The 13,203-nt window shown below is 45.1% G+C and overlaps 3 protein-coding genes across 4 annotated transcripts; 1 reads left to right on the top strand and 2 right to left on the bottom strand.

Moving 5' to 3' along the window:
* Window positions 1–784: 784 nt before the first annotated feature.
* LOC123168985 (12-oxophytodienoate reductase 1) lies at window positions 785–2,820 on the bottom strand. Its single transcript, XM_044586849.1, has 4 exons — window positions 2,691–2,820; window positions 2,052–2,323; window positions 1,802–1,975; window positions 785–1,521 (listed from the first exon to the last, which is right to left on the bottom strand). Exons 1-4 carry the CDS (start codon window positions 2,756–2,758, stop codon window positions 935–937), a joined length of 1,101 nt encoding a protein of 366 aa, XP_044442784.1. The 5' UTR covers window positions 2,759–2,820; the 3' UTR covers window positions 785–934.
* Window positions 2,821–3,189: 369 nt separating this feature from the next.
* Window positions 3,190–7,052, bottom strand: LOC123181665 (uncharacterized). Its single transcript, XM_044593985.1, has 7 exons — window positions 6,580–7,052; window positions 5,882–6,022; window positions 5,399–5,764; window positions 4,751–4,993; window positions 4,024–4,116; window positions 3,711–3,911; window positions 3,190–3,624 (listed from the first exon to the last, which is right to left on the bottom strand). Exons 1-7 carry the CDS (start codon window positions 6,910–6,912, stop codon window positions 3,412–3,414), a joined length of 1,590 nt encoding a protein of 529 aa, XP_044449920.1. The 5' UTR covers window positions 6,913–7,052; the 3' UTR covers window positions 3,190–3,411.
* A 3,200-nt stretch (window positions 7,053–10,252) lies between these two features.
* On the top strand, window positions 10,253–13,003 carry LOC123181666 (uncharacterized). Of its 2 annotated transcripts, none has more exons than XM_044593987.1 (7): window positions 10,253–10,550; window positions 10,984–11,072; window positions 11,170–11,245; window positions 11,662–11,711; window positions 11,798–12,052; window positions 12,283–12,321; window positions 12,616–13,003. In XM_044593987.1, the coding sequence occupies exons 1-7, from the start codon at window positions 10,406–10,408 to the stop codon at window positions 12,802–12,804; spliced, it is 843 nt and encodes a 280-aa protein (XP_044449922.1). In that variant the 5' UTR covers window positions 10,253–10,405; the 3' UTR covers window positions 12,805–13,003. The 2 variants fall into 2 exon arrangements, with proteins under 2 accessions (XP_044449922.1, XP_044449921.1); XM_044593986.1 differs by having other exon boundaries at window positions 11,798–12,118.
* Window positions 13,004–13,203: the final 200 nt, after the last annotated feature.

The following is a 13,203-nucleotide window of genomic DNA, read 5'->3' as shown; positions in this document are numbered from 1 at the left end:
TCTTGGGTGCTTGGTGCCCTTGAGCTTGTTCCTCTTGGGTGCTTGGGCGCCCTAGACGGTTGGTGGTGTTCGGAGCTCAATCATTGTGGTGTAAAGCTCCGGACAAGCGTCGGGGTCTTCAATTAGGTTGTGGAGATCGCCCCGAGCAATTTGACGGGTTCCGGTGACCGCCCCCAAGGGTTGCCAAAGTGTACGGGTTCGGTGACCGCCCCTAAGGGTTGCCATTTGTACGGGTTCGGTGACCGCCCTCAAGGGTCCCTTAGTGGAATCACGGCATCTTGCATTGTGCGAGGGCGTGAGGAGATTACGGTGGCCCTAGTGGCTTCTTGGGGAGCATTGTGCCTCCACACCGCTCCAAACGGAGATTAGCATCCGCAAGGGTGTGAACTTCGTGATACATCGTCGTCTCCGCGTGCCTCGGTTATCTCTTATCCGAGCTCTTTACTTATGCACTTTATTTTGTGATAGCCATATTGCTTCTTGTCATATATCTTGCTATCACCTAGTAGTTTATCTTGCTTAGCATAAGTTGTTGGTGCACATAGGTGAGCCTAGTTGTTGTAGGTTTTGTGCTTGACAAATTAACCGCTAGGTTTATTCCGCATTTGTTCAAGCCTAAACCGTAATTATTTTAAAGCGCCTATTCACCCCCCCCTCTAGGCGACATCCACAATCTTTCACAAGTTTTAACTCATGGATTATGTGCCACTTCTATGAGCACCCTTCTCAGCGAAATGAAATACGCGCATACAAATGAAGTCTTAATTCTCTTGTCACTCTTTTATTGAAATAAGATGGTAATCGAGCATCATAGATTAGTCATTTTATTTTATTTTTGGCACAACCAAATTTCAGAAAAACTACAGTAGATAATTGATGTCGATCTTTTTTTTCTTTTGTTTCTTCGATCATTCGAGCTTTGCAGGAAGCTGATTTATTTGTCGAGGAATGGATAATCGGTGTAGCCCACGACAGGGTCAGAGGTATAGAATGTCATCCTGTCATAGTCATTGAGCGGCGCACTGAGCTCGAACCTCCTTGGTAGGTCTGGGTTTGCCAGGAACAGCCGCCCATAAGCGACGAGGTCAGTGTACCCCTCGCCGACCACCTTGTTCCCTTCCTCCCGGTCGTACCCCCCGTTGGCGATGAAGGTGCCGTTGAAGGCCTCCTTGAAGGGTAGCAGGCGGTGCGGGACCTGGCGCCGGCCATCGCCGTGCGCCATCCTTGGCTCAATCATGTGGCAGTAGAGGATGCCATAGTCATTGAGCTTCTTGACAAGGTGGAGGGCGAGAGCCTGAGGGTCCGAGTCATGGCAATCCATGTAGTCAGTGAAGGGAGATAGACGGATGCCCACGCAATGGCCGCCCACCTCCCTGACGACGGCGTCCACCACCTCTAGTGCGAAGCGGCATCGATTCTCGAGGCTGCCGCCGTACTCGTCGGTACGGTCATTGGCGCTATCCTTGAGGAACTGCTCGATGATGTAGCTGTAGGCGCCGTGGATCTCAACACCGTCGAACCCTACATTCATGCACACATATCATCAATGGTTGCTTTGACAGAGTATGATCGATGAACTTTAGTACTCCATCCGTTCCTAAATATTTGTCTTTCTAGAGATTTCAACAAGTGACTACATACGAAGCAAAATGAATGAATCTACACTTTAAAATATGTCTATATACATCCGTATGTGGTAGTCCATTTGAAATCTAAAAAACAAATATTTAGAAACGGATGGAGTAAGTAGTAGTACATGAGTGGCCGATAAAGTAAAGTAGTATCGGTGAGTAACACCTACCAGCTGCGATGGCGTTCCTTGCGGCTTCTCTGAAGTCATCGACGACATTGGGTATCTCGTCCTTTGCGAGCCTCCTCGGCGGCGAGAACTCCTCGAGACGGCCGTCAGCGCTCATCTGAGGACTCACCTGCTTGTCGGTGCTCGATATCGGCGCCTGCCCATTGGGCTGTAACTCTACATATTTTCGAACAATCAACACAAAAAATCGAACGTACTACTAGAACCAAACAGGAGGTGGCAGAGTCATTACTGTAATTTGAGACGCGTCCGGCATGCCATATCTGGCAGAAGAAGAGCGCGCCCTTGGCGTGCACGGCGTCGACCACGGGTTTCCACGCGTCGATCTGCTCCTTCGTCCACACGCCAGGGGCGTCCTTGTACCCCTGTGCCGTGTCTGACACTCCCGTCGCCTCCGCAATGAGTAGCCCACCCTTGGTCGCCCGTTGCGCATAGTACACCCCCGCGTGCGGCTGCGGCACGTTGCCGTAGGACCGTTGCCTCGTCAGTGGCGCCAGCACAACCCTGCACGAACGCGGCATGGATGAACAAGGCTGCACGACTTTCGGCCGGGTGCACCAAACCATGTCCCTATCACGGTTGACGAATCTTCTTTTTTGCTGACATATCAATATTATTTCAGGCAGATTTGGTAAAACAAAATAAAAAAAAGTCAATTTAGGAAATTTGGCCTGAAATTTGCAGACACAGACAATTTGGTAATCCTCGTCGAAGCTCAATGAAATTTTCAGGAAAAAAAACCAGACGCATGTGCATGATCGACCTATCATCAGAATAACAAGAAAAAGACCCGCAAAAAAAAAAGAATAACAAGAAAAAGAACTTGAGCTACGATGGCATGAATGGAAATTGTGCTGGTCGTTTGCAATGCCTGTGCGAGAGGTCGAACTGGCCCATCTTGTGCGGCGTGAGGAGAGGGGGCGCCGGCGTGGACTCCATGGATCGATGGATGCTGGTTCCTGTGGCCGAGTGAGTGATGTGTGATTGGCAGGTTGGTTTCGAGTGAGTGAGGGGGTGCTGTGGAGGTACTCGTTTTTATAGAGCGGATGCGATCATACGAGGTACATATATTAAGATAAGAATACGATGCGATGGTGCATGGAGGGACCCGGCCGGGTGTTAATTAAGCTAGGTGAAAGCTCCTTTCTGCGCCTGGGCCCCGGACGGCTGCTAAGCGCACTTTGTCTCGTCCCTTACATAAATCCTCAGTGCAAGATGACGCCGATGACGCACCTACCCACGCAGGAGAGCCGGATTCACGGGGAAGGAGACGAATGGAGGTGGCTGCTTTGCGTGCCTCTGGCTACCAGCAGCGCCCAAGTCCGGGCGGAGAAAATTACAAACAAAACATCACATTTTGGGTTAGGTCATCATATAACTACCATCCATCCGTGTTAAAGATTATAAAGAAAACCATCACAATTAGGGCAGGTGTATAACATATTACAGTAGTACTTCTTTACATGTTGCTGGATGAGAGCGTACGATGTGGAGTAAAAGCGTACGTGGTCTATTTACGTCCTAATTGATTGCACAGGGCACAATACTGTAAAATCATCTTTCCTTTCGACGGAAGAATGATGGATCCATGATCAACAGCGCAGCGGCCTGTCGTAGGTGGGCGGCGAGGAGGGGCAGTTCTCGTTCATGTTGGCGTAGGGCTGGATGGTGTTGTACTCCGGGAGCTCCATCTTGTACTCCCCGAGGATCTGGCAGAAGGGCAGCCCGTCCGCGTCGCCGTTGCACCACCCCGGCAGCCTCGTCCGGTTGTCCTCGAAGATCCTCAGCATGTACGCGTCCCGGATCTAGGGGAGGAAGAGGCAAAGCACTTGATCAGCCGAGCAGATAAAATGGCAGGCAGCTTGACTGAAGCGGCCGGCACGGCACTCACGGTGAACTCCGTGACCTGGATGGACTCCGTGAAGGGAGCGAACACCCCAGCCGCCTTGTACATCGCGAGGATGAAGGCGACGCAGGTCGTCGACTTGCCGTCGCTGTACTCCCACTCGTCCTGCTCCGGTATGGTCAGCAGCTGGTTGAAAGACATGCCCCGTCGCTCCGTCTCGCTGATGATGCCATGCAAGTCAAGTTGCTACACGAACGGAATTGAGCACATCATCATCATATAGTACTTACTGTCAATTTCTCAGTCCTCTGTTCCAATATGAAGTGAAATTTATTGCAGGGCAGTTGGTTATAACAACCTCAGTCCCAAGTCGCTTATTAAGAGCCTCGTTCCACATGTTTGAAGCATAGTGTGGTTGTAATCTGGTCCACATCGACATAGCCGCCATTACCTGAAAACAGAATACTATATAAGATTTTTTTTAAAGGAGGTTAAAACCCCTTGCTTCTGCATCATTGTGATGCACACAACCATCTTTATTAGTAATTATTAGGCAGAGTACGAAACAAAGACAACCACGGGTATGAACAGATGTAACCAACATGACAGAAGACGACGTATGGAATCAAGCGTTCTAAAGAGCTATTATCAGCAAGTAGAATAGGGAAAGTATAATAAATATATAAAAACAAATACAGATAATTATTGACTTAATTAAAGTCATGAAGGTAATTTCAGCCTAGCCTGAACAAGTTTAGGAGGACCTGTGCATCCGTAGCTTACAGCACCGCAAAGTTTACTCAAAAGATTAGAAATTTTTATTATCTAATTCTGCATTACTGTTATGCATAATAAAACTGGAATCAACATAGAATGCACATACACTTTCAAGACTCAATATACCTACTTTTTAGAGTTACTCTTATACATCGTGAAGTCCCTCGAGAAATTGTTAGTGCAAAGTACCCACATGAATGAAGATAACAGCATGAAGCTCCAAAAGGCAGAAAAAAAATTCAACTTAATAAGAAACTTAAAAATTGAAACAATTATACGAAAGGACTAGGGAGCAATGGAGATTATACCAGGTTAGCATCAAGAGGTGGGGGATAATTTTCCGACATTGTATCAATCCAACTAAATATCATATTATGATAGCCATAGGGTTTTCCATACATGCTTCGGGCGAATTCCCATGCAGCACTTTCATTGAATCTGGACCTCACGTCAGGGTGCAAGGGCAGCAATGCTACCTGTGGATTCGAGTCATCTTTGAGTGCCACTCCCCACCATTCATCCCATGGAACTATAGCAATGACTTCTTCACCCTATAATTGTACCACATAAAGCCAACGTTATCAATGTTCACAAAACAATTCATAGATTTGACCCAACGTCAAACTTTCTTTTTTGAAAGGAACCAACCTCAAACTTGCTGAGGCCTAGGATTATAAAAAAAATCATATATAACAGGCACCTTACTGCAACCAAATGACAAATAGCAAATATACCGAAAGGAAAAAGTAGTTCTTTGTTCCAGTGGATAGCATATGACTTTTCGCCTATGCTCTTATTGCAAAAAACGGAAATGATGAAAACGAGAAAATTTGTTCATATCTTGCAGTAAGTATTTGGTCATGTCGTATTATTTTCCTAATTTTTTATCTCTTTTAAATTTATCTTGTAATCACATCTAGTGACTAGTTTTTCAAACAAGAGATTGCATGTGGTACCTTTTTATTTTCGTAACCTGATTCTGCAACCCATAGTGTGCCGTTCTCATCTTTCAAGCAAACCGCAGTATGCCCAGCAAATGCACCAGTCACCCATTTCTCCAAGGTCTGAAACCCACCCCATCGCCCTCGAATCTTGGAAAGAGCCAAGAAATCACCAGAGTGCACATCCTCTTTATGTATGTTGGCAGCCCAAGGCTGAGAACGCTTGTTAAATGAAGCCCCCATGTGCTTCTGAAGAAATGCCAAATTCGCATCCTGTCCCCAAATGGTGTTCGAAAACAGCGGAATCACATCGATCAGAGATAACAGTGTGCCGAGCATTCCGGATGGCATGAGAAAAATGGCGACCCCATGCAGCTTCACCTAATCACAGATCGATCCAGAGATGCCGATTGTTAGAATTAGTAAAGCAAAACTAACAAGTGGCCATGTGAAGGAGGAGAAATCTGAAAACAACCTACGTAGAGGGACGGAACGTACATATTCCATTTCTCCTGCTTCCTCCCATGATTTGATCTCGAAGGTGTGTTGATGTGCTCTGGTGTAGTAATCCCATCCTATCCTGTACGGCGTTGCAAATACATACAGGTCCATGCATGTCCAGCTCTGAGCCGAAGCAGTCTATATAGACCCACAAGAAATATTTCGTCAGGCAAAACTCGTTATATGAGGGACTATGGTTCAGTAAATGAAAACAAAAACATACAGTAGGAATCATGCATGCCTCTAATCGTCCATTACATTGACAGATTCGCATGAAGGTTTTCGCTCGCAATTTGGCGTTGTTATTGATTGGAATGGTTGCAACTTGCCACTAACGAATGATATAACCCGTGGGTATCCTATTAGCATTCCCTAACGTGCGAGTTTTTCTGTCTTCTTATAGAATTATTGCTTTTAGTTTTCGTGGGAATCAACTTTCTTTTCTATTTTTAGCCTTTGTCGTATGTCTGGTCTGGATCACATTCACATGAAGACAATTTCCTAGCTAATATTTTTACCAATGAGAACAAAATACTGGGAATCCTATGCGAAATTAAGATGCTGAGATGCATGTACGGTGAAATCAAACAGAACTTGTTTTTTTTTTTGCAACATCAAAGTCGAAGTTAATCAAAAGGCAATTTGAACCCGCAAAAAAAATTCAAAAGGCAATTTGGAGGTCAATGTAAGGGCACCTTGAGGCGTAGGACGGCGCCGCCAAGGCCGGCGGCCGTGCTGTTGCTTCCACGGGGACCAGGCGTGAGGCTGAGGACCGCCTCGTTCTCCGCGAAGCACGCGCCGCGCCAGGCGGCCGCGGGGCCGCCGGGCGCCGCGAAGGCGACGAAGGTCGGGAGGAGGTCGACGGCGCTGTGTACGGTGTCGCCCATGAGCGACCACGCTAGCCGGCGCGGCAGAAGGTCCATTGCCGCGGCCTGGCATCGCGGCGGAGCCAGGAAAAGGTGGAGGAGGGCGAGGAGGATAGGCACGGCGAGGCGTCGCTGCCGCGGCCTGGGCGCCGACGCCGCCATCGCCCGCGTGCCGCGGTGGCCGCGGTGGGGCACCACTTATCTATGCGCCCGTGACTGGAGCTCCGTGAGCGTCAGGCCATTTGCTGCTCTGCCGAGTTTTCGGCTCAGTGGTTTGTTTGCTTGCTTGGTCTTGTGCCTCGTGAATGGCCGCGTCGTGACGAGCGTTTTCTTTTCTTCCCTTTTTCTTTCCACCGCCACCAGCGTACAAAGGGAGACCGGATGCACGGGAATTTTGGACCGCCCGAGGTTTGATCCATGCACCGCCGCCGGCGGAGGGCGAGAACTCAAGCTTGTTGTGGCCCGCTGAGCAGTGGGTCCGGACTAGGACACAGCTATAACGGACCTCGTGAAAATGACAACGTTCTTTGCACTCACGAGACTGGTTTTCCCTACCATGCACATGCATGGATCCACCGTCCGTCGTAGCTTTGCCATATATATACTCCCTCTGTTTTTATTTAGTCTGCATATTAAATTTGACTGAAATCAAACTTCATAAATTTAGCCAAATTTATAAAAAATATTATAAACATTTAGCATAACAAATCTATATGATATGAAAGTACATTCAGTAATACATCTAATGGTATTAATTTGTTATCGTATATGTTAATATTTTTGTTTGTAAACTTTGTCAAAATTTATAAAGCTTGACTTTGACCAAAGCTAATATACGGTCTAAATAAAAACCGAAGGAGTATTTCATTAAATGTATTATGAAAGTTCAACGAACGTACAAACCATCTCAAGCATAATAAAAATTACACCGAGATTTTAAGGCCAGCGAACGACCATTACTACTGCCAAAACGAACCACCGACACGCCAGGCCTACAAAACTAATCGTGGAGGTCAGTCGGTCCCAGATTTTCTTCTGCAACTCCCAGAACAACACTTCTTCTTACTCTGGCAACATGACATACTCCCTCCGTTTCTTTTTACTTTGCATATAAGATTTGGTCAAAGTGAAACTACACAAAGTTTGACCAAATTTATATAAAAAAGTATGAACATCTACAATACTAAAACTATAGAGTATGAAAATACGTTTCGTGGTGCATCTGATAATATTGATTTCATATTGTGAATGTTTATATTTTTTATAAAATTAGTCAAACTTTACAAAGCTTGGCTTTGACCAAATCTTATATGCAGACTAAAAAGAAACAGAGGAAGTACTTAATTTAATAGCAGCGACACCGTGGTATTTGTGGTGGGAGAGATGTAAGTTCGTTCACGGTGAGAAAAATGCATGATGCAAGTTAGATAGTCTTATTTGTACGTGCTCTAACTGCAAACTATAAAGTTGTGTTAGTTCCAAAAGCAATGTTGAGGTCGGGAGGATGGGAGAAACTGCCCAGGCGACATGTTAAAATAAAACATCCGATGCCCCCTTTGGTCATGATCTCCTCACGGTTGTTGTTGGGGCAGTACTTTGTGATTCTTCGGGGAATTTTTATCGTGGCGACAAACAACAAGATTTATATATGTGTCGATGTTTTAACAACTGAAGCTGCGTGGCGCTTCACTTTGGTCTTTCTTTCGCACAGACGACAGGTTGTAGCGAATTAGTTATCAACTCTGACAGTGTATAAGTTATTGAGATTACGAAGGAGGGAGGGAAATAGCAATCTTCAGCGACTGCTACCACTTAGCATGTGAATTCCCTTAATTCCTTTTCAGCATTGTTTTAGAGAGCATAATGTTGTTGCCTATGAGTTCGCTAGGAGAGGCTCTTCCAGAGAGTGGTTTGACGATGCTCCCTTTGAGCTCATTCCTCTGCTACTATATAATGTACCCTGAGAACAAGTTAATAACACTTTTTTTTTGGTAAAAACAATATACCGTTGAATTCGTATGTGAAAAGAGTTTGTAACGGTATGTTTTATATATATCATGCAACTCATATTTTAATAATATTATCAATGGTGAAAGACAACTTCAAAAAACATATTAGACCCTAAATATTTGAACTGAGAAAGTACATATTATAACATTATTCGGACTAGCTCATAAAACACCCACACACAGATCGCAGAGCAGTACCCAATGGGACATATAGTAGGATATATGTGGGACACATAGTAGTATATATGTGCTGTTAGAAACGTAGGACCTTAAAATGTAGGAATAGAAAAGAAAAAAAACACGTGAATTAAAGATTTTGTCTATTCTGAATTTATATGGAAAAACTTCAAAACTATCATTTGGATGTCATGCAGAAAAGCGCAGGAATTATAGACGCGAATAGAGGAAAATATGAGGTGGGACCTAATGTTAGGTTTTCTCCAAATTTTATATGAAGCATCCCAATCCATATATATTTCAAAGGAATGTAAGATATCAATTCTTTTGTTTCAAATGGCACTAATATTTTTTTTCTATGTAGATCCTATCATCTAACATTCCTAGTCCCTCCTCCAAGAAAAGGCGGCTAGGGTTTCTACCTCCCGTCGGCGGCGGTGCCGCCGATCTTCCACATCTCCTGTGTCCTTAGGGCCATGGATGTGCGGTGGATCCTGTCCCTTGCCGGCGGGAGGGCTCCGTTTTCACGTGCTTCTTCAAGTTTTTTTAGGGTTTATGTCCTGCTCAAGAAGACGAGATGACGACGACTTCTTGAAGATGGAATAAGGTTCTCCCCACCTAGTCCCCGTCCCGATGCTGTGTCTAGCATCCTCGGAGGGCGTGTGGAGGTGTGTCTCCGGCGGATCTCGCGGGATTCGGTCGGTGGTTGTTTTTAGTGGATCCGCTCGGATCCGGTCTTTGTTTGTCTTTGTTCATGCGTATTCAGATTGTATTATTCCAATATAAACTTCTCTTCATCGGGACGGTTATTGTTCTGGTGCGTTGGTCCTATGGGGCCTTAGCACGACGACTTCCTGACTGTTTACTACAACAATTTGTGCCAGCTCCGGCAAGGGAGTGGCGATGACGGCGGCGATTAATATTAGTGCCATTTGAAACAAAAGAAACGAGTGGTAGTACTATACCAAATAAAAGATGAAATGTCTTCAATGCTTGTAGTCGTTGCTAGGTGGTCTATTAATATGGATGTAGTTTTTATTATTTTTGGTGTTTGTTGTACTGCCATGATTGGAGATGAATAGATCGACAGTTTCCGGAAAAAGAAAATTCCTAGTCCCCGCAAAGAAAAACTTCCTATATTTTTCCTCATTTTGAACGGTTCTAGAAAAGGACAGAGGTTCGAAAACAAAGATTTTTCTTTTAAAGTGTGAAGTTGGGGTTTGGAAATTGCAAGGGGTGATGGGCTTGCTCGCACATGGCCCGTACGGATTACAACCGTGTAGGCCCCTTCAGTTTAGCCCAGCCGCCGTGCTTTCCACGAGTAGGCCCAACTCCTCGACGGCCAGCCGCCGGTGCTACCTCACTCCTGTGTTTCTTCATTGCAATAGCTGTGACGGCGACGACGCAGCTTGAAAGGTAGTTGTCCGCGACCAACCCCCTCCCTCTCCCGTCGACGGAGGCCGACGCCGATGGCGAGTCGGCGGGAACGGAGGCTTCCGCCCGCACCCGCTTTCCAGATGGAGAACCCCTTCAGCGTGAAGGTTCTTCAGGTCTTCACCGGCGCCGGCGTCGGCTGCGGCGTCGGAATCGGCGTCGGCCGCCCAATCTACCTAGGTAATAAGAATTAACCTTCCACGCGCTGCTGTTCCTTCTATTCTTAGGATAATCAGGATGGACATCGATCGAGTCCGTCACGAGTCGGCGGGTTCGGCATTTTGTCGAACAGCTGAAATGGGTGATGAAACGGGGCACCCTGTCGAACAGTTAGTGCCGTGCTGCCGTATGTAGTTGTAACCGTGCACGATTGTATTTTAAAGCGATTAAGGCATTTAATTTAATAAAGCGATTAAGGCACACACCAGACCAAGATCAAAATTTGATGATTGGGAAGCACAGGGAAGTAGTGTCAGCTACTTAGTTCAAGCTTGCTGACAGTGGCACCGTGCACATCCATGCTGTACTGACTGTGCTCCGTGCCAAGAAGAAATCGACTAAATTTCAGTGAGTGGCTGTTGTTTAAGCAAATGGCTGTTGTTCTGGTGGTCAGGTATGATACCGGGCCTTCAGCAAGTTATGAGTGCCACAAGAGGTGCAACCGATTCTTTTTCTGGTGTCACGAGACATGTTAATTCTGCTGTAAGTCACTCTCCCATGAGCGTATGCACGATTAAATTGATTTTGTATTTAGTGATTTTCTGGATCTGATTTTGCGTTTTAATTCCTTGTGCTCTAGCTAAGGAAAGCAGGGTTAAAGAACATTGAAGCGGGCATTGGATGCGGAGTTGGTATAGGACATGGTTTTGGGATAGGTACACATTGCAGCCATTCCATCTATTTAGCCATGTAAACTTTCTGTTGATCTATAGGTCGTGGTTATTTTCAATTATAGTGGCTCATCAAGTAAAAACATCTTTAATCTCTTACACGCTCAGTATATCTGTTCTTCTCTTGATGGCCACATAATAGTGAGTCTAGTTGCCTGCATAGAAATCAGACTAAGACTAAGATTAGGCAATTTCTTAAATTCCTGCAGTGCTTCCTGCTCAATGTTTTCTTTTTACCACAACTTATGATTCTTACCGTGTTCCTTTACATACATCATGTGCCCCGCAAATTAGTTTAGAACCATTAATGTTACATTGTGAACTGCCTTTCTGCACAAGCATGTCATCTTGTTTGCCGTGGTCTTGAAGCTAAATCAATAAAGTATCTCTTCAATTTTCAGGAATTGCCTTGAAACCACGAGCAATTCATGGAATTCAATCATCGATTGCAGTACAGACCTTAACTTTAATTTGTCCTGATTTCTTTTTATGTTTCCTTTCTTGTTGTATAAACATTAACAGAACAACTTTTTCTAGGAAGTTTTGTCCAAGTTAACTTCAAAGCTGAGGGATTCCAGTGGGGAGACAGCTACATCAGATCTTACCTCTGGTTCGTTGCCTACCAGTGGACAAAGACCCAATGGTATGTCCATGGATCTAGAGGCTAAGGCATTCAAAAGCAATTTCCAGCATACTTCAAGCAATGAAATATCACAAGTACAGCCGATTCATGAATTGCGTGGCCAGAATGGGATGCAGCAAGAGATGATAACAGGAGGTCGAACTGAAAAGGTCATTGCCAACTTTCTGCAGAGTCCCCTGTTCCAGAATGATACAAAAACGGACATCAGGGATGCAGTATGCGCTAAAATCTCACCTCTATGTTCTTGCTAACATGTATCATACATATTGATGCACTATTATATTTTGCAGCTATGTCTTCTGCTGCTCAATTTGCTTGTGCATACATTGTTGTGTAATGGACATTATAAACACTCTCTTTTTCTTTATTATTTTTACAGGCTGTAAATTTGCATGGGACGGATAATGTACTTCAGTTGGTGAGTTCAATCACATCTAATGCTCCTCATGCATACTTCTTGACTTTACTCTATGGCTCGGTAGTTCTATCCTTGTCCTTTCTGTCAGATGGGTTTTACTCATTTGCACCCAGTGTGGCCTTAAAATGATGTGCCTTACCTATTTAACGAGTACAATTTTACTCGCGGCTCAACTGACAGTATTGCCAGGGCGGTTATTGTTGCAAATCATTTTCTTGTACGGAATGGTTTACAGTTTCCGTCTTTCATTTCATAGCTCACTACTAACTAGTTCTGCATTTCTTGCTTGTCCAGGTGCTGAAGCACCAAAGAGTTATCGAAGAATTACGAGACGAGAATGAAAAGCTGCGTCAGGTGCTCATAGAGGAACTTAAGATTTCACCAGCTAAATTACAACCGGATCGGACAAGTGGAGTGAAGGCCTACTATCCATGCTCGGAGTGCTTTGACTGCCGCCGTCGAAGTCGGAAATCAAACAGATAGCAGTGGCATTGACTCTAGTTATTTGTAGCCAAGTTTTTGCTATTTTTTCCACTAGCCGAATCTTTCACTAGAGCAATAGTCATAGCTTTCTGCATGATATTCTCAACAACAACGGCCAGGCCAGCTATTTTTGCTGAGACACTTTATCTGATCTACGTTATGTTCCATGTAGATGGTGAAAATTTTGAAGCTTGATGTCTCTACTCGGTACAACAAGTGATGTGTGGCTTATCTTGCAATCACACATATAAGTTTGAAATGTTCTTCATGTAAACAAAAGATGATGTTGTAGGAGCTAAAACCATTTTTACATGTTAGAGCATCTCCACTAGGCCCCCCAAGATGCCTCCCGAAGCACCTTTTTTAGCACCGGCGTGAAAAAAAGGCCCCAGTCAGGCC

Source organism: Triticum aestivum, chromosome 1D (assembly GCF_018294505.1).
Source record: "Triticum aestivum cultivar Chinese Spring chromosome 1D, IWGSC CS RefSeq v2.1, whole genome shotgun sequence".
NCBI classification, from domain to species: Eukaryota; Viridiplantae; Streptophyta; class Magnoliopsida; order Poales; family Poaceae; genus Triticum; species Triticum aestivum.
The sequence above is the reverse complement of the archived record's forward strand: the minus strand, read 5'-3'. Positions and strand labels throughout refer to the sequence as shown.

Excerpts from the sequence above, each read along its gene's own strand:
- LOC123181665 (XM_044593985.1), bottom strand. The coding sequence starts at position 6,912 with ATGGCGGCGTCGGCGCCCAGGCCGCGGCAGCGACGCCTCGCCGTGCCT. Across the intron at positions 5,765-5,881 it reads AAGCAGGAGAAATGGAATAT|GTGAAGCTGCATGGGGTCGC; the intron begins GTACGTTCCGTC and ends ATCTGTGATTAG. Across the intron at positions 3,625-3,710 it reads TCCAGGTCACGGAGTTCACC|ATCCGGGACGCGTACATGCT; the intron begins GTGAGTGCCGTG and ends TTCCTCCCCTAG.
- LOC123168985 (XM_044586849.1), bottom strand. The coding sequence starts at position 2,758 with ATGGAGTCCACGCCGGCGCCCCCTCTCCTCACGCCGCACAAGATGGGC. Across the intron at positions 2,324-2,690 it reads CAGTTCGACCTCTCGCACAG|GGTTGTGCTGGCGCCACTGA; the intron begins GCATTGCAAACG and ends GCGTTCGTGCAG. Across the intron at positions 1,976-2,051 it reads CGGACGCGTCTCAAATTACA|AGTTACAGCCCAATGGGCAG; the intron begins GTAATGACTCTG and ends GAAAATATGTAG.
- LOC123181666 (XM_044593986.1), top strand. The coding sequence starts at position 10,406 with ATGGCGAGTCGGCGGGAACGGAGGCTTCCGCCCGCACCCGCTTTCCAG. Across the intron at positions 10,551-10,983 it reads CGGCCGCCCAATCTACCTAG|GTATGATACCGGGCCTTCAG; the intron begins GTAATAAGAATT and ends TCTGGTGGTCAG. Across the intron at positions 11,712-11,797 it reads GAATTCAATCATCGATTGCA|GAAGTTTTGTCCAAGTTAAC; the intron begins GTACAGACCTTA and ends AACTTTTTCTAG.